Below are 18,425 nucleotides of genomic sequence, written 5' to 3'. Positions count from 1 at the left end.
AGATATGGCAAAAATGTTTTAATTAATCATTCATACTGCTTTTCAGAGTTAGTAAACCTAGCACTTACTGTTACTTGGCCAGAAGCTCAGCATTGCTGCACCCGAATTAGAAAACCACTATCAAGTCATGTGGTTGAAAGAACATCATGTCTTTTAGGGCTGAAATGTCAAAGTGGTAAATATAGAATTTTGCACATGCATTCTTCTGGAAAAATTTTGTACAACCAAGCCCCCTGAAATGGGCATGTAATTTATAAAACATCTATATGCAGATGAGCTAACTTGTATACTGGCAGAGGCCTCTGTGGCACATCTCTTTCAGCAAGGTTTGTAAAGAGCATTTTTTTCTCCCTTTTGGTGCCTTTTAAATTGGCAGATGCCTGTTCAAGTAAAAGATGATTTTTTGTTTAAATTGTAAGGAAAACTTCTTTTTTTCTGCTCCCACACCTATCTCCCACCCCAAATATATAAATAAGAAATGTGCTGAGTCCAAGGTTTTGGGTCATCTAACAGGACATAGGAATCCTGTAGGTGAAAGGAGGCCTGCAATTTCCTTTTTCTTGTGTTTTATAGCTCTCCTGTACTTGTTATCATTCTCACCACCCCTCTACTCCATTTTTTTCTTAATCTGCTTTCCTAAGGTTTTCTAAGCCTTTGTGCATATTTGAAAAATGGAAGGGATTTGATGTTCCCCTACTTTTCACTTGTGATCATCCCCACTCATGTAAAATAAGCACCCATGCGGATGGTTCTCCCTAGTATGAAGAATGGCAGTGTAAAAGGCAGCAGCATTCTTTTAAGGTACACACAGAGCCATGTGTTTGGATATCTGGCTGCTAAGTCTCGATACTTGGGGATCAACCAGCATGGTTCTGCAACAGCCCTCTTGCTCTGGCAAGACATAGGAACTTTCAGGGCCGTTGGATTGCTGAGGTGCATTGTTAGGAGGCAAAGTAGTCCCAGTAAGAGTAATCCTACAAGTGGAACAAACAGTATGTGCAAAATGGAACTAAGGTTTTTAGGCATTAGATTCAGGTTTGCTAAATCAGCAGTGGTGAAATATTGTCATCAGAGCCCAGTTTGACATTGACAGAGATTTGGAGTGTCACCAGCAATGTGGGTGCAGCCACCAAATGGGCTGCATTGCTTTACAAATTATTTTGGCATATCAGAATTTTTCTAAACCAGTGAAAGAGTGTGTAATGAACAGTTATGCCTTTTGATATGGGCCAAGTGAGCTAGCAGCTATTTTCTGTTTCTAGTTTCTGTACACTTTTGGTTTAGTGAACTGTAGTAACTGCCAGCATCTGCTTCTATCTGCTTTCGGTTGCATATCTGATACTATGCTCCATGTTTGCGCCTTTGAATTCCAAATATCAATCTCCATACTAAAAATTGATTGCCAAGTAACCTTCCATTCTTCTTTTCCTCACTGCCCATCTAAGCACCGGCTCTGAGCACACAGCTCCTGCCTGCATGCCGTCAGAATGAGTCTGAGCTGCTCAAACCTCAACTCCAGCCTGAACATGAATTTTTGTTTCTGCAGGAATATCAGGGAGATAAAAAAAGTCACCCAGGGCTACCAGTTCTCCTTATTGTTTGTATTTATATTTTTGGTTCGACTTCTTTTCTTCCTGGAAGTTTTGATTCCACCAGTTTTGTTTGGGTGTGATTGGGCTTGCTTTTTTTCTTTTTCTTTTTTTTAATTGCTCTCCCTCTTCTCATTTTGTTTTCTCCATTTTTTCATTGGAGGCAATGAGCCGTCCAGCGGTCGGAACTCCCCTGTCCCCTATCGGCCTGACAGTCGCCCTCTCACTCCAACTTACGCTCAGGCCCCTAAACATTTCCATGTTCCAGGTAGGAGCTGGCACTGTATGTGTCTTGGTGTCCTGTCACAGTGTAGAATGTAGCCTTTGTAACTTCTGTCTTGTCTCCATCGTTTCACACTGTTTACCATGGGTTTCACCCTCAGGGTTTGGAACTGCTTCTCGGCTTGCTGAGAGGAGTAGTGCCTTAAGAAATGTGGGGCTTCGTTGTGATTTTTGCCTGTTCTGTTGGTCAGGTGTTTCACTGTTAGAATGTCTTGGTTTTCAGAGTCTGGTTTTGGCCTGTAAGCTGTATATGAGCTATGTAGGGCTTGATTTTTCTCCCAGTTGCACCATATGAGCACCAGCATAGCTCTGCTAATTTTAGGAGTTGGTTTTGATTGACATGCAGAAAAGAAGTGGCCGGTGAACCATTACATATGTTGTACATTCAGATTGCTGTGACTTGTTTCAGTCTTGAACCCAATAATTCTAATTTAGTGTTCCTTCTTTTTAAAGCAGGTGAGGATGTTTCTTTACTTGTTTTGTGCAATGGCATGGTGTCCTCAGGCGTACCTGCAGATCCACGAGGATATATATATGTATATGCCTTAGGATGTCCTCTCTATAAAAGGCAGTCTCTCTTTTGAAGTGAGCTGCAGAGTTATTCCAGCATCTGAGAAGATCATCTGGGATGGGGCTGTGTCCCCATAGGGTTGTGGACATGCATCTGACTGCATCAGTGCTAGCTGAAAGCCTTATTATATCCAGTTATTCTTCAGGTCCCCTTCAGCCTAGTGTCCCTCCACGCTGCCAGAGGTTACAGCTCCTCCTCCATTCCTCAAATCTGGCAAATAAACTGTTTGTGTGCACTCCCTTCAGCCCCAGCGTGACCTGGCCTGGCTAAGGTTGGCTGGTTTAATGCTTACGCTAACCTGGCTCACTTGGACTTGCGTAAGCTGAAGCATGAATAGCTGTGATAATCTCGAGCACGGTGGGAGAATGGTGCAGCCACAGAAGGAGCTGTGCTCCTGTCCCACTTAGAGCTTTGTGGTGTAGATGTGCGCAAAAGCACTGCATGACTGCCCTTGTGATGTTTGTACCTATTTGCTGGTCAAGTGACCATAACAGATCACACACAAGAGTGAGATACCATAGTGTCCTTGAGTGCAATGCCTTTGCCTGTATAGTTAAGGATGTAGGGCTCTGCAGAGCAGGACTTGCCTCTGTTTCAATAGATTTTAGGGTTAGCTTTCCTTAATGCCAAAGGCAAGGTTGTCTTCTGTAGCACTTTAATTGGCTCTGTGATACACCGCATGTATTTCTGAAATTCCTTTTCATCTTTCATTCTGTTGTAACTGAAAACTTTTTTCAGGCAGAACAAAGTAGCAAAATGGGTTTCTGATGTTAATTTTCTAATTCCCAGTAGCTCGTTTTGGTCTTCTAATAAGATTTTGGCACAGTTTTTCACTGTAGCACTGATTTTGGATTAACTTTTGTATTTGTAGCTGTGCTGAATACATGAAGTGTTGGCTTGGGTGGGAAGGTAGTTTGGAACAAAACGGTTCCTGTCCTAGATTATTGTTTGTAAAAATATGGTATCTTTTAGACATGCTGTAGATTTACTGCATTAGAGTTCTGGGAAATGTTTTTATTCTGATTTACATAAATGATATACAATGTGGTGGGCTTTACATAAAAAAGTTACCAGAAAAAAAAAAAAGGAAATCTGTCCTTGTGGTTTGAGAATTAGTAGCATATCAGTAAACATTGCATAAAGCATCCCTTTTGACTTGCTGAAGTGTGGCTGTTCAAAACAGTATCCTAGGCAGGTATTTTGTGCTCTGGATTTTGAAGTGAATCATAGGCTCACTGCATTCTCTGCTCAATCCAGCCAGTCAGTTGGAAAGAAAATTGAGCTGAAGCACAATTTTCCCCAGAAGTTATTTGGGAATGGGAAAAGCCATTCCCCAAATGGCTTGTATCTTCACCATTGAAATGTCTTGCCTGCTTACATTTCTTCTCTAACTTATTCCACTTTAAAATCATGACTTGATGCATCTACATGTTACAGAATCAGCTCCAAAGGACTTCATACCACATGTCTTTGACTTTTCACTTGTTCTTATATTTTCTTTTCTTTAAATAATCTGATTTTGTATAATACTAGAAATAGCTTTCTGGCTTTTTCTTGTTTACATCCTTGATTTGGTCTGTGTGTTGTTTTAGTGCTGGAGTTACCTTTATCTACAACCGAAGTAGTTTTCATATTCCCTTTTTTTCTGTGTCTTAATATCACAGATCAAGGTGTCAACATTTACAGGAAACCGCCCATCTACAAACAGCACGGTAAATGATCTTTCCCTTTTTATTTCAAAACTGGAATGTCAACTAAATTATAAGGTGTGCAGATTAGTGAAAAGCATTCAGTTTTTACTTTGTAAGCATAAGTTTAGTAGTCGAAGTTTGAAACAGCTGTTACTGCATGTCCTGCCAAGTGGTTATGTTTTAAAGCATGTTGTTTCATTTGGATCATATGGTTTAATCTTGGCCATGTGGATATTAATGGCAAAATTGCCACTAGCTGGGATTTTGCTGCTTCTTTAGCATTATGATGCCTTTCAATATTTCACTTCTTTAAATTTATATTTTCAAAATACAGGTACTGGTCCGTGTTAAAATGCATTAACAACAAACTCTTCTCTGACAGGGAATTCTTGAAATTTCCTTACTTTAAACAGACGCAGTATAATAATTTACTTCAACAGCAAAGATGGAGATGCTATTATCAGACTGGAATTCTGAATGTATCTGTGGCTTCAAATAAGAATCTTTAATTAGTGAAGGTATTATAGGTGACATTTATCACTGACAGGGCTAATTTGATTCTCAGGCCCTGTGAGACAGCTCAGGTATACACTGTACTTGTTTTTCCAGGGGTTTGGATTCTGAGTTGGACAGCAGTGTTAGTGAACTAAACTTTTTGGTGGAGATGTTGCTATAGCAAATCTGAAACACCAGTGATGGCAGAAGGGCACTGCCTTGCCTGTCATTAGTACTGCAGGACAAGGTCCCGTTACAATGGAGTGTGTTCACTCTTCTCTTCTCCTGTGAACACAGAACTGTGCATAGGAGATGATTTTTATTCACTGTGGTGAAAGACAGATGACTCCACTTCTTAAAGACTCTTGAGAGTTTGCATCCTTTTGCAGACTTTTTATCCAGTGAAGTGTATTTAGGGTTAAGTGGCAAATTAACAGTTCTAGCGGGTTTAGATGAACAGTTGGCTGAGAGGCATTGAACTGAGCTGAGTAGGAAAGCCCAGAAGTCCATTCTGCAGTCAGGAATTGCAAATTACACTGCTCTGGTATTGCATCAGGGTTTTTTCCTTTCTTTTTTTTTAAGTTTCAAACCATATGCTCATTTCGGAAAAAGTCTTAACATTGTTTCTGTTTATTTTTATGGTTTTAATGTATCTCCTCACCTCCCATTAACATGTGAATGTTTAACCTCTGACATCACCAATTCTAATACGTAAGTACTGTTTGAAGTCATGCTTTTGTAAACTCTGACCAGCTTCCTCCATGCCTGCAATTATGCTTAGATTTTCCCAGTCATAAACTGGTCAGAATTACCAATGATATCTAATACTGATGTTCCTAAACTACCCTGAACGTGTTGGATGAGCAAACAGGGCATCACTTTGTTAACAGATGTCTTTCTGTTTTTAAAACAAAAAGAGAAAAGGAAAAAAAGTCCAGCACAGTTGCTTCTGATACAATAGCTTCATGTAAGTGAAGGTGATTTGAGCTAACAGTTTGCATCTTAAGAGGTAGTTAAGGCTGGGTTTAATGTAAACTGAATCCTATTGGATTTTTTTTGCTTTTTAATGTCAAGAAGTGAAAGCCATAATGCACATCCTCACATGCTTTTATGAGACTTTGGCTTAGAATGGAATCTTAAGTGGATGCCCATGGCTGAGCTATTTTATTGATGAGGTTCAGTGCATTGCAAGTGCCTTTCCCTGCCAAGTTGATCTGAATGGAGTTTAGTATTTATTAATAAGTTTACATCTGCTTTTGCTACTACTGCATGCTATAAGCAAGAGCATGCAGCAGAAAAAAAATTCCCCTAGTTAAATGTATTTGTTTCAGGTTTCTATTTTTTGTTTGTTTTGCAGCTTTTCACAGAAATAATTATCATCAGTAGTGTTAAAATTAGTACTGTTCCTCTGAACTATATGTTTTCTTGCCCTAGAGGGAAGACAGATCAGTGCATAAATCTGCGTTCATCTTCATTAATAATCAGTTGTCCTTAAGAGATATTGATGAATACTCATAGGCTGAATTTTCTCACTCTTGCCTAATCATTCTTACACTGTGAAACCCTAGTAAAATCCAAAGCTGATTTGGGGTTATTTTGGGGGTGGGAATGTGGGAGGAGAGGAAGGTTCGATTCCAGTCTATTGGCAAGAGAAAGGCATTACCTTGCTTCAAATTGCAATTAGAATAGCAAAACATGAAAGTGTTCACTTCTGAAAATTAACTACTTGTAAAGTATAAAATTTCGCCAGAGTAAGGAAGACCTTTGTATCGATACAGATTATTACATAGCTAAGTTCCCTGATTGCCATCTAGATGCAGCTGCTTTGGCAGCACAGAGCAAGTCCTCCGAGGATATCATCAAGTCCTCCAAGTTCCCAGCAGCTCATGCACCAGCACCCAACGAGATACCAAAGATTGAGACGGACCACTGGCCAGGTCCTCCCTCCCTTGCTGCCATAGGTATGCAAAAGCAAATGGTACAACGATGCGGCTTGAAAGGTACTGGTAACCAAAGTAGGTTAATAGTGGAGCTGTAAAAATGGGTAGTAAAGGTGGCGTCCACTCCAGATGTTCACCACGAAGTGCAGCTCTTCTGGTGAGACGCTGAATGTCTGAATCTGAAACTGTTGAATTTCGCTGAGTAGAAGAGGTTTTGCTAAAGGACTTTGGAACTGATCACACAGATTAGCCCATAGGAAAATTTTGTGAACTCTAGTGCAGTAGCTTAAAAAATGTGGTGTGTCACACAAGCCTGACTTCTTTCAGTTATTCTATTTAATCTTTTAGTCCTAATCTAATAGTAGTTATGCCACAGAAAATATTATTGCTTCCAACCACATGACTAATTTCATGGCAAGAAACAATGTCTGAATTGGAACAATTAACAGACTAAATAAGTCCTGATTTTCAGAGTTATTGTTTTTAGAGACTTTGTATTTTTCTTCTGTGTCATAGCACTACACATATTTTTTTTTCTTTAATTCATGTGCATCATCATTTTAGATTTTTTTTTTGCTTTGTATTTTTTTCTCTGTTAATTTTCATTGACCCTATAGCATAAAATAAGCTGTCTAGCCTGATTCATTCATGAAGACATGTCTGAAGCACTGAGGTGGTGTTTGTTTCAGGTTTCTGTGAAGGAATGTATGGCTTTCATCACAGTGGGATCTTCAGAGAAGTGCTGGGAGAGAAGACACAGGGTGGGAGAGCACAGTGACCAACTGAAGGGGCTGCACATGCAGCAGCAGCAATTTTTTGAACATGTTCTTTAGATAGGATTGCAGCCTGACAAACATGAGTTACAGGGATAAACCATCTGTATATTTGAAACATCTACATACTTGAAACACTGAGTTTGTCCAGCATAGGGTTGGTGAATAACTATATCAGATATAGCCTGTGCAGAAAAAAATACAGCTGCTGTCTAAATGGTTGCACCAATATCACATTCTATGTAGTCATGGAAGAGTCCTGGCATCCAAATTGGATTATTTCTTAAGAATATTCAAGAAAATAAAAATTATTCAATAAAAGCTAAGGAACTAAAAGGTAAAACACCTGTGTCTTAATTAATTTTAGCTTTATCCAATGGATCAAATTAATTTACTTCATTTAAGACTAAAAATAATGCCTTGTTTATTTCAAATATGAGTATTCATTTAGGAGACTATTGTAGTTTAATTTTCCATTTGAAATGCTAATTCAGATTTGCTTTTCTGAGTCTAGATAAAAGTGTAAATGTAAATCAGACTTTAAGTTTTCAGCTGCTGATCTAGTTACTGGTGCTGTTAAACCCCATTTTTCTAGAACTAGCAATGTGAGCTCCTTTTCTCTATTACATTGAATCTTGGCTTTTGCATCCAGGACCATTGCTTGGTTTGGAGCTCACGTGCAGTTTAAGCTCTTGTTTATTTTATAGCAAGCCTGATAACCATAAGGCAGGCTATCCAAGTGAGTTTTATTAAGAGTGAGCTTTGAAAAAGTCTTTTGACTTTGCAAGAAATTACTGCTTTGTTTATTCAGCAAATCAGACTGACCAGTACTTTGAACTGGCATTGAAATCTTCAAGCTGTGGTTGCACTGGTACACAAAGCTGTCTCTGTACTGTGGTTTTATGGAAGCAGGAGCTGACATGAGGCGCAGATCAAGTGGAAGAGAGGAAGATGATGAGGAGCTACAGAGGCGCCGGCAGCTGCAGGAAGAGCAGCTCATGAAGGTGGTTATGAATTTGTCTTCATGCTATTTCTGAACATCCTGCAGAAAGGGCCCCTTTGTTTTCTGTAAGCTATTTCTACCACTGTCTTGATCAGCTTTATTTTACTGATATATCTTTTAATTGCCATTTATAGCTCAACTCTGGTCTGGGACAGTTAATATTGAAAGAAGAGATGGAAAAGGAGAGTCGCGGTAGGTCAGCCCTTTCTGCCAGTCGTTACGATTCTCCAGGTAATTAATGTAGGCAATAGAGCTAATAATGAACAGTGAATAATAAACAACATGTTTACACATATCAGGCAGTGTCCCAGAAGAGAGACAACTGGGAAGACTGCTTGATATGTGTATGTGTGGTGATCTGCCCTGAAAGAGTGGCCTAATTCTTTACCTGGTTTTGGTGAGGGTGGGAGTGTCATGGCTGGATTTTAATTAGAAGAAATATGAAGTTGAGGATTTTCAGGCAATTCTAAGAAGAGAGATGTTCTAATATAAATAAGGAATGAACTAAAGTGTTTGGTGACTGTCACATTGCATACATGCTAATAGACTGGGCTATTCAAGTACAATAACACCTTTTGCTTAAACTGATGGTTCCTGTTCCTATTTAGTCTCTTCTCCCAGGGAAAGAAAATCAGCAACATTGACCAGAAGAGCTGCATATTTTGAACACAACCAGAGTTTTGACCTTGGCCGACATTTTGATTTGGCTGTATTCTGTTCCAGAGCAAAAGCAAAAAAGTTAACTTTGATTAATTGGTGGCTTAGAATCTTTGCCTCATCCCACATTTTGATATACATTTGTGGCCTTCTCAGACCTCCAGAGAAGGGTTTGGAGATTTTATTTCACTCGTTTCATTCACTGTGCATTGTAACACTGCAGCTGTACTTTGAGTCAAGAAGGGACAAGATGAGTCTATTTGGAGTCTCTGGAGGAGCTGCCAAGCAGACCAAGATTTCCTTGTGTTCCCTGTTGTAGAAGTGTGTTGCCTTGATGGCCTTGGAAAGGATGCCTGTGGCTCTTCCTCACTGTCTGTAATTTTTACAGGGCCAGAGTCTACCTGCTCAACTCAGAGCTTATGATTTCTTTATTAACCTTAGCACAGGATGGAGGACTCCTTTATTTGTGTCCGTCCCTCTTTGCAGGGATAATCAGTGCAGCCATCAGCTGCCTTTTGTGGAATCGGTGGCATCTTTCCCAAAACTGCTAATTGTTGGCAGCAATAGTGCCTCAAGTTCTGTGGTAAAAATAACATTAAAAACCACCAAAAATTGCATTTTTATTTGGAAGATCTTGTCTGAAGGAACTGTATTAACTGTAGAGTTGCGATTGATCGCTATGCTAACAGTCTTTATATTTATCCACGTTTTTATCTATGTTTAAAAACACACTCTGGACATTTCAATAATTATAATTTTTGTTTAGAATGCCAAATTCTCAACTTGTTTGAATTCAGTTAGCACTGCCCATTCCCATAGTTCTCCTATTGAAGTCAGTATCCAAACATCTGTCAACTGCAGTGTTACAGGACCAAAACTAATACCCTTTTCTTCTTTGTAGCAACAAGTGGCGAGCTGCAGCATGTCAGTGAGAGAGAATGGAGTGTGCTGGTCATGTGCATCTTGGCTTGGGCAGCAGCAGAAACTGGGAGCATGAGTGCAATAATCTTTGAGTAGGAAGGATAGAAAGGTTCATTCAATTCATGAAAGGCTCAGAGGGTATAATGATATATAAACCACATGTGCCACTTAGGAGAGTGGAACTGAATGGACCTGCATGAGAGACTTTAACAGGAAACCTGTCCAAATACTGCTGATCTTGGATTCTCTGTGTACTTTATCTTGGTCCCATCTTAAGTTGCACAGCAAAATCTTATCTAGATAAGGAATAAAAAGTTATTTTGCACTGTTGGCTGATCCCTGAGCATTACTTTCAACTCAGTGGAGAATATTTTGATTTTGAACCTGGCAAAACCACAGTGCCCTTTCTTGATGATCTGCCACCATGGCACAATAAAGCTGCATGTAACTTAGAGAGTGTATGAAAGTTTGTGTTGAGTTTGAGCTGAAAGATTAGTTTCTTAAAGTCAGTGTATCCAGTTGTGTATCTGCTTGACTACTTTAACTGTGTATTTTATGCTAGTTCATTCCTCAAATGTTCTAACTTTTGAGTTTCCATGGGATTTTTCCAGTAAAATATTTTCCCTTCCTCATCCAACAGCACATGCTTCAGCCTCCAAAACCTCTTCTCTCCCTGGGTATGGAAAAAATGGACTTCACAGGGTAAGAAAATGGTGATTTTGAGAAGTGAAAGGTGGCTTTAATTATCCATGGTATTTATTTCCATATTAACTATACTGGATTTTCAGTTTGATTAATATTTCTTATAAGACTAGCTGAAGTCAGACAAAACCTAATTGCCCTTCCCTCAGACATTGTTAAAAAAGCAAGAAACCGATGCAAGAAATGTTGTGAAAATTCTGAGGGAAATAAAAGACATAAAGCAATGTATTTTGCCCATATACCAACCTGCTTGTGAAGTCATGAATTGTGAATTTATGTGCATATCCCTCTTTTCCTTTTACAGCCGGTGTCTACAGATTTTGGTCAGTACAACAGTTATGGGGATGTGAGTGGTGCTGTTAGAGGTAAGGCTGAGGAGCCTTTTTGTTACGGTGTTGGATCATTTCTGCTGTTTTATTTTAAAGTTGTGGATGTGGTTGCTTTGTATTTGCTCAATACTTTTTAACTTCCTCTGGTAAATTTGACAATTAACTCAAACAGTTCAAATACCTGTAGAAAATATTGGGTTTATTCTGCCAAAGCTGCTATGTGGAACTGATCTTGTTTATGCCAAGGGACTGCTTTAGCATTGGATCAGATTGCAAGTGAGTAACGTGTGTGTTATCAGGAATATGAACTGAGTTCTGACATGGTGTTTTCTGTCTCTGAAAATTACCATGCACCATGCAGTCTGAAGAATGTGCCACAGTGAAGAAAGGAGGATAGTGCCTTCTAATCCCCACTGCTGCTCATGATCTTCATTATGACTGAGTTAGATGTGGTATCAGTCATTGCCTAATAAAAATTGACAGTAACATTTATGAAAGTTATGAAACTTTGAGAGTTAATGTTTTGAAATGTTTTGAGAGAGAGAGCTATTTTCCAAAGTGAGATTGATCCTGACTGTCTCAGGTACCCTATGGTCAGGCATCTTCTATTGGTGCTTGAGTCTCTTAATAGGCTGTGGAGGAATCTAGACAGCTACCTTGTGACAGAAGTTACTTGAGCTGAATCCTGCTCTGCACATTTGAATTTTTATTGGCTCTTTATTCACTTGATTGTGGCTGTGGATCTCTTAATATTTCCAAAGGGACCTGCTTTTCCTGAATGAGAAGCCTGCTCAAAATAAAAAGGACTGCAATACTTGGAGTGTTTGAATCTACAAACTAAGTCCAAAATTAGAGATGTTTCTAGCCCTAGAGAATCAGGTGGGATTTTGGAAAGATCAGGTAGACCAGAAGACAGAAGGATTATCTGGTAGGTTGTAACTGGTTCCTGTTCTTCCACGCTCCAAAGCTGATGAGACTTCTCTTTTGCTTTTCAGATTTCCAGGTAGAGTACGGGTTTTCATCAATCAACTGACAGCAGAACCTAGAGCGTCTACTTGTTCAAGTCTGAATTTCTGCTACAGGGAAGGGTTTCTTAAGACAATAGCTTTGATTTTCCTGCATGTTTAGGCATAATCACCAATGTAGATTCTTATCAACAAAAAAATGGGCACAGCCTCGGATTCCTCCTTGTTACCTCCCCAGAGCTGGGTTGAGGCAGCTCACACCAGTTCTGTGACTTGCTCTGTAAAATCCACTGTCTGTTTATACATGAGTTATCTGTAGTAGTCATCTCTGGACATGTGAGGGTGGATTTATTTTCAGACTCTCTAGTACTGGCCCCAGAGACATATAGAAAGTCTCTCCTGGAGGCAATTTTTTCCCATAGCAGGAGCTTTGAACTCTTCATTTTTACCCTGGAATTTGCTCTCCAGACAAGATGGCTGATCAATAGTTTTCTACAGTGCTGCCATCATAGATGAGCCAGAAAGAGGTGTGCTTGCAAATAGAAACCTTTTTACTTCAAATACTGCCTGCAGGTTTTTTTCCAGAATGGTTTGAGTCTAACTGGCTCCTCAGCACAATCACAATATGAAATTGCAGTTTGAGAAAGAGTTTAATTACTTGGATATTTTGTTAATGGCGTATCAAAATCATGATGATTGGAAAGAGAATAAGATTATGGGAGGGGAGGAGAGTTGTCTGTGTATTGTGCTCCAAATGTTATTTCCTTAGAAACAGTACCTGTGTCAAAAACAGCACCTTTTTACCCTATCCCCATTTGTGTTCATAGTAAAAATTTCCCATTGTAGAGACAAAAAAAAAAAAAAGTCCCTCAGTTGATACAGTAAATGACAGGAAGGAAAGCCCAGAGGTATAAGAGAGCTTTGTATGCTGTTGGGGAGGATCTGAATTAATGTTTCTTTGTATTTGACTAGAGAAGAACTTTACTTAGTCACTGGGGTGGGAAAGGGCCTACCACTCTCTTGGGTTGCCCAGATCCAGCTGGGAAGTGATACTGGTGAGTGGGAAGCTCTCAACAGCCTTGGCAGTGACAGGAGGCTGTGGTGGCAGAGAGGATTGAAGGATCCCTCTGTGAGCCTCAGAGAAGTAACAGTGTAGTAGCCATGGCAATGATCTATAAAATAAGACCAAGTAGTAAGACTTGAAGGAAGTCTCAGGGCAAATTCACTTTTGTTTTCACCACTACTTGAGTGCCTTTACCCTCTGTGTGTGTAACCTATGTGTCTGATGTATACCTGTATCTGATGCAGTCCCTCCCGGATGGTCATGTCCCTGGAATGAGAATGGACAGAGGAGTATCTATGCCTAACATGTTGGAGCCAAAGGCAAGTGCAGATGTTATTCACTTTCCTTCAAGACAGTGAAGATTTGACTGTGAAATGCAGATAAAATATGGGAAATGTCTTAGTTCCCTTACTTTTCTTTACCTCACCTCAGTCCCTGCTCCTTATGTGCCAAACCTCTCCCTTTGTTCTGGACTTTGCCTGTTAACAGGTGTTAGTGCTCAGGCAGGCTGAGGGCAGCTAGGGGTGCTTCCTGGGATAAGGAAGCTTTTCTAGAGACAAACTGAAGGATACTGAAGGTGCTCATAGGCAGTTCTCTCTCAGACTTTCACTAGCCAAAGCAGTAGGCCAGACTCAGTGGGAAGATCTCAGAATTGTCCAGTTTGAAAAGTGATGCAGAATACTGTGGCTCACAACACACTGTGGAGGCTGTCATAATGTAAAAGTTAGGGAAATACATGGATCTTTGATTGGATGTCTGTCTGGATCTGTTATTTAGCTCTTGGCACTGTTAGCCTGACCACCTGTCAATAATGTCGAATTCCCTATGTGAGAAACTCTCCAGGAGATTCATTGGAAAAAGAGACGATGTCAGCTAATTATAATTTAATATACAAATTAAAATGCTTTTACAGCTATGTCTAGAGATGCCTGAGTCAAAAATGAACATAATACATAGAGGGAATTAAACCAGAGCTGTGTTTTAAATCTTTCTTTATTGCTGGTGAACCTTCCATGAAATCATGATTTTGCTAAATTTACAAGGATCAGAATTTCTACAGTTAAGTGAGGAGCTGGTTTTGCAAACCAGATCACTACGTGTGCTTCCGAGTCACCTCCAGACAAACTGTACAAGGCAATAACCCTGGCTTTATAAGCTGAGACCCCAGAGCAATGTATAGTTACAAGTGGTTTTATATATTATATAAATAAGACCCTGGGGACATTATCAACTCCCGAGCTACTACTTTTTATTCCAAATAATTTCTCTTTCAGTGCAATAGAAATTCTTAAAGCCACCACTGCTGTTGATGCACCCAGTGATTTGGAATGTTATTTTGGGTGACAAATTCTGTCAGTATTATTAATGATAAAATTTATGGCAATTTTGGTGAGATAATAGAACACTTTCTGTTGATGTTTATAAAGTTGATGCCGGATCCTCAGCATGTGTGAATTGGCACTATTTTTATTCATGTCAATGGGCCAACAGTAACTTAAACCTGATAAAGTAAAAGAAGCTAACTCAAAGTCAGCATGAAACACATGCAAAAATTAGTAACCTTAAGAAGGACCAAATCTTACCAAATGGTTTTCCAGAAAGGACAGAATTTGTGCATCCTGCCAACCCAGATTGAGACATGCCTTGTTATGAATATTTAAATATAAAATGTACTTATGACCGTAGATCTTGACTTAAACTCTGCCTGTTTAAATATGAAAAGTTACATTTTAGTTTCCTATAATGCTGTATATGGTAGCCATTTCCAGTATCAAACATAAACAATGTAATTCCAAGTATAGACTTAATTGTACAATTGTGACAATGTCAGAATCTCATAAGAATCATATCTTACAATTGGTATGTAAGCACACGTTATTTAAGTTATTATTACTTACAATAAACTCAGTGGTGTGTTCACTGATGCCTGAATGTTATTTATTATATTTTTGAAAAGTTCATTGGGACAATTGTTAACAATGGAATGAACTTAATTGCTGAGTACTGCACAAAAATTGATTAGGTTGAATTTCTTCTGATGTTAAAATAAGGTAATTAATCACATTTGATAATAGCTACTTCTCCAGAAGAGTTTTGGTTGTCTCACTCCTATTCCCAGTGGGCAAGGAAGACAAGACCCATAAATGACAGTAAAGGCTGAGCCAGTCGCCACTGAAGTTCACGGAAAAACTTCACTGACCCCAATAGGTGTTGGATGAGGGGTCTGGGAATGCTGCTTTCCCACTCTGCAGAGACATGCAATGAGAAGGACTCTAGAGAGGCTCTGGCAGATGGAACATAAGCTCTCCTAAGTCATTCCAGGCATGGAAATGTCTGCCCAAGGAGAAAAATCCTAGAAGAGAGTTGTATTTGCCAGGGATGATTCCAGAAACTGATTTTGAGATTTTCCAAATCCTTTCCAAGCAGCATTGTATCTATTGGATTAGGCTGATTTGAGACCCACTGACAGTAAACATTTTACTTCAAAGAACCTGTGCATGTAAAACATGCAATCAGGAATTGATTATGTGCCAATGTCTGACTGTGTATAAATTCTGGACAGTCTTTGCAATGTAAAGGGCAATCAAGGGGAATGTTAATGGGAGATGTGCTGGACACATACTCTTCTGAAGCAGATTAAGATGCTTAGGACAAATATGTCTACAAAAGTATCTCCTTTAATCCATGTGTGTATGGCACAGCCAGCAAACACAGTGGGCAGTTTTTTTGAATTCTTTAACTGTCCAAAAAGGTGAAGAAAATTATGTGATAAATTCTATTGAATGCAGTGGCACTGACAAATTAATATCTTGTTGATTCAGAGATCTGAACTTTTGACTTTTTTTTTTCTTAAGTCTGCTCACTAATTGTCTGTCCTTAGAGCTGTCCACACTTTAGACCATTAGACCAATGAGCAGCAAATGCAGTTACCTTAATAAATTTTTACATTGATGGATGAGAAAGTGTATTGACTAGGAAGGACTCTATCTGACCAAAGCCAGACGATGTATTATATACAACATAAAAATGAGTGGGGTGGACAAGTACATAGTGGCTTCACAATATGAGGCAGTTCAATACTAAACAAGCCCTGGCTATGTCCAGATGGGCTTGTCTTCCATGCAACGTTAGGAAAAAATGATAAGAAAAAAAGAAGCTGTTAATTCCTTTGAAAAAGAAAACAAGTGTTTGTGTGTTTATGAAAATGAGACACATTTTGTTCTTTCTGCTTTAGACTATAAATATAAATATAAATATCTCTTTTTCCCCCTTTTATACATTGTTAACAGATTTTTCCATATGAAATACTCATGGTGACCAACAGAGGGCGAAATAAAATACTAAAAGATGTAGACAGAACCAGGCTTGAGGTAAGAGAAGCAAGTTCCTAAATGCTCTTTCCTGCTGAAGTTGTTTATCGTTTGTGACAGCTGAAACACTGAAGTGTGGGTCCTGGCTAGACGGGGAAGATTTCTCAGCACTAATCAGGGAAAGAGGAATCAGACATTGGGAGGAAGCAGCCTTATTTCCATTAACTGTGCTGAGCTGGGAGCCCCACGCCTCTGTCTCCCTGCTCATGGACTGAGCTTCTCACCCCTTATGTTTTCAAGCATTTAATAATATACTTGTGGATTTGTTAAAAGCCCAAAATTGCACAAGTGTCATAGGTGCCATATTGGAATGGAGCAATACTTTGTTTGTTCTTGGATCATCTTTTACCTAAAAGTCAGTGTCAGCCATCCTTGACAATCAAAAGTCATGAGTGCTGTGACTTAGTTAGACTGGATGATATCCAGAAATACAAGAATTTAAATCTCTGCCAACAAATAAAAATAGTTTACAACTTCGTGGATTAGAAAGACTTAAGCAGCCCAATGGAATCCTGGAGATGTTTAAGTCGTTTGTAGTTAGTTAATATTCTGTGGAGATGAATGGAAGAAGCCACAAAAATTTGGGTAATTTGGGTTTATGCCCATTTTTAGACTATTAGGTATGTGATCACTAGTCAGAATTCAAAGCTGTATTACATTAGTGCCACAGGGAACTCTAGTTCCATCCAGTGAACTCTGAAGTGGCTAGACAAGAAGTACCTTGTGCACGGGACAGACAGCACCAAAAAATGTTTCACTAGCAGTAGTGTGCTGGACAGTTAGTCTGGCCAGACATCTTTCTTCTCAGCACTTCGAATGTAGTATGTGAACCTGCAACCCTCCTGCAGAGCTCTCCTGAAGCCCAGTGTCTGTTTGGACTTCCACATGTAAGCAGAGGTGACTTGCTAAAGCCTGGGACAGGGGCATGCAGGAGCTAGTTTTGTTCTCTGGGCTGTCAGTTCTTGTTGGATGACTTCAGACAAATAATTTTTCTGTCTCTTGCTTATTCAGCAACTGATTTCCTTTGTAAACTTCTCACACTTAAAACTTTAATTGATTCATTGGGCACCCGAGTTCATGAGGACTTGGATACATGTATTGCAAAAGCCTTGTTTTTTCCAGCAATGGCTCTTACACAGCAACATGAAATCCCTAAGGAACTCCTACCTCCTCTTGTGTCTCTTTGGCTTTGACTGACCATTGCCTTTTCTCCTTTTTTTTTATTTTATTTTTTTTCAAAGCGTCATTTAGCGCCTGAAGTTTTTCAAGAAATATTTGGCATGACGATACAGGAGTTTGACAAGTTACCTCTCTGGAGACGCAACGACATGAAGAAAAAAGCAAAACTCTTTTAATCTCCCTTTAAACAAACCAACAAAAAATGATGCATAGGATGCTGTATCATACAGTCCACACTGTTTGGAAGCAACTACTTATCCACCAAAAAGGGAAAATCACATAGTGGCACCTCTGTACACAGCAACTGAACAAGATGAACATTTGCCCTCCTGGAACACAGAGAGAAAAAATCTGGGCTCAGAAACAACGATAGTTTTCAGGGGTGTTGACCTGTTACATGATATGATACAAGATAGAAAACTGTTCTGTTCTTCTCCCTCAATGATACTCCCTTTACTTCTCTCCACAATATGATGGACGTTATTGCTAGAGCCAGGAAGTGCCCTTAGGATGCCTTGTAGACTAAAGTAGTTGTAACCACTCCAAGAACTGGAAAAGAAAATATACATATATAAATATATATATATGTATGCGTGTTTGCCCGTGTGCACACCTGTATTTATATCTATCCATCTATCTCTGTGTGTGCGTGTATGTGTGTGTATATATGTGTGTATATACGGAGAGGAAGATAGGTAGGTGCTCTGTAGTGAAGGAGAAGCCCCTTGTAACTTATCCACATGGTCACATAAGTCTTTCACCCCGCTGTTTCTTGGCACTCTTTTGCAATGGCATCTTCTTCATGTGAAACAACCTGCAACGGTGGGCGCTCAGCTCACTTACAGTACGTACCAGTTGGATTTCTGGAAAATGGATTCCTTGTATATATTTGCT

The 18,425-nt window shown here is 39.4% G+C and overlaps 1 protein-coding gene across 8 annotated transcripts in view; it reads left to right on the top strand.

The window, feature by feature from the left end:
- Positions 1-18,178, top strand: part of ABLIM1 (actin binding LIM protein 1) — a 146,325-nt gene extending 128,147 nt beyond the window's left edge. For 2 of the 8 annotated variants that reach the window (XM_025894797.1, XM_025894795.1), the window contains 11 exons: positions 1,753-1,857; positions 4,107-4,154; positions 6,449-6,589; positions 8,254-8,345; positions 8,479-8,575; positions 10,563-10,624; positions 10,929-10,989; positions 11,949-11,956; positions 13,227-13,301; positions 16,272-16,352; positions 17,594-18,178. In XM_025894797.1, the coding sequence (XP_025750582.1) occupies positions 1,753-1,857; positions 4,107-4,154; positions 6,449-6,589; positions 8,254-8,345; positions 8,479-8,575; positions 10,563-10,624; positions 10,929-10,989; positions 11,949-11,956; positions 13,227-13,301; positions 16,272-16,352; positions 17,594-17,707 (884 nt within the window). In that variant the 3' untranslated portion in view covers positions 17,708-18,178. Of the gene's footprint in view, positions 1-1,752; positions 1,858-4,106; positions 4,155-6,418; positions 6,590-8,253; positions 8,346-8,478; positions 8,576-10,562; positions 10,625-10,928; positions 10,990-11,948; positions 11,957-13,226; positions 14,954-16,271; positions 16,353-17,593 lie in introns of those variants that run through there. The other 6 variants (XM_025894796.1, XM_025894794.1, XM_025894800.1 and 3 more) reach the window with 4 other exon arrangements.
- Positions 18,179-18,425: the final 247 nt, after the last annotated feature.

Source organism: Manacus vitellinus, unplaced genomic scaffold (genome assembly GCF_001715985.3).
Source record: "Manacus vitellinus isolate BGI_N305 unplaced genomic scaffold, ASM171598v3 scaffold_15_pilon, whole genome shotgun sequence".
In the NCBI taxonomy this organism is placed as follows: Eukaryota; Metazoa; Chordata; class Aves; order Passeriformes; family Pipridae; genus Manacus; species Manacus vitellinus.
The sequence above is the reverse complement of the archived record's forward strand: the minus strand, read 5'-3'. Positions and strand labels throughout refer to the sequence as shown.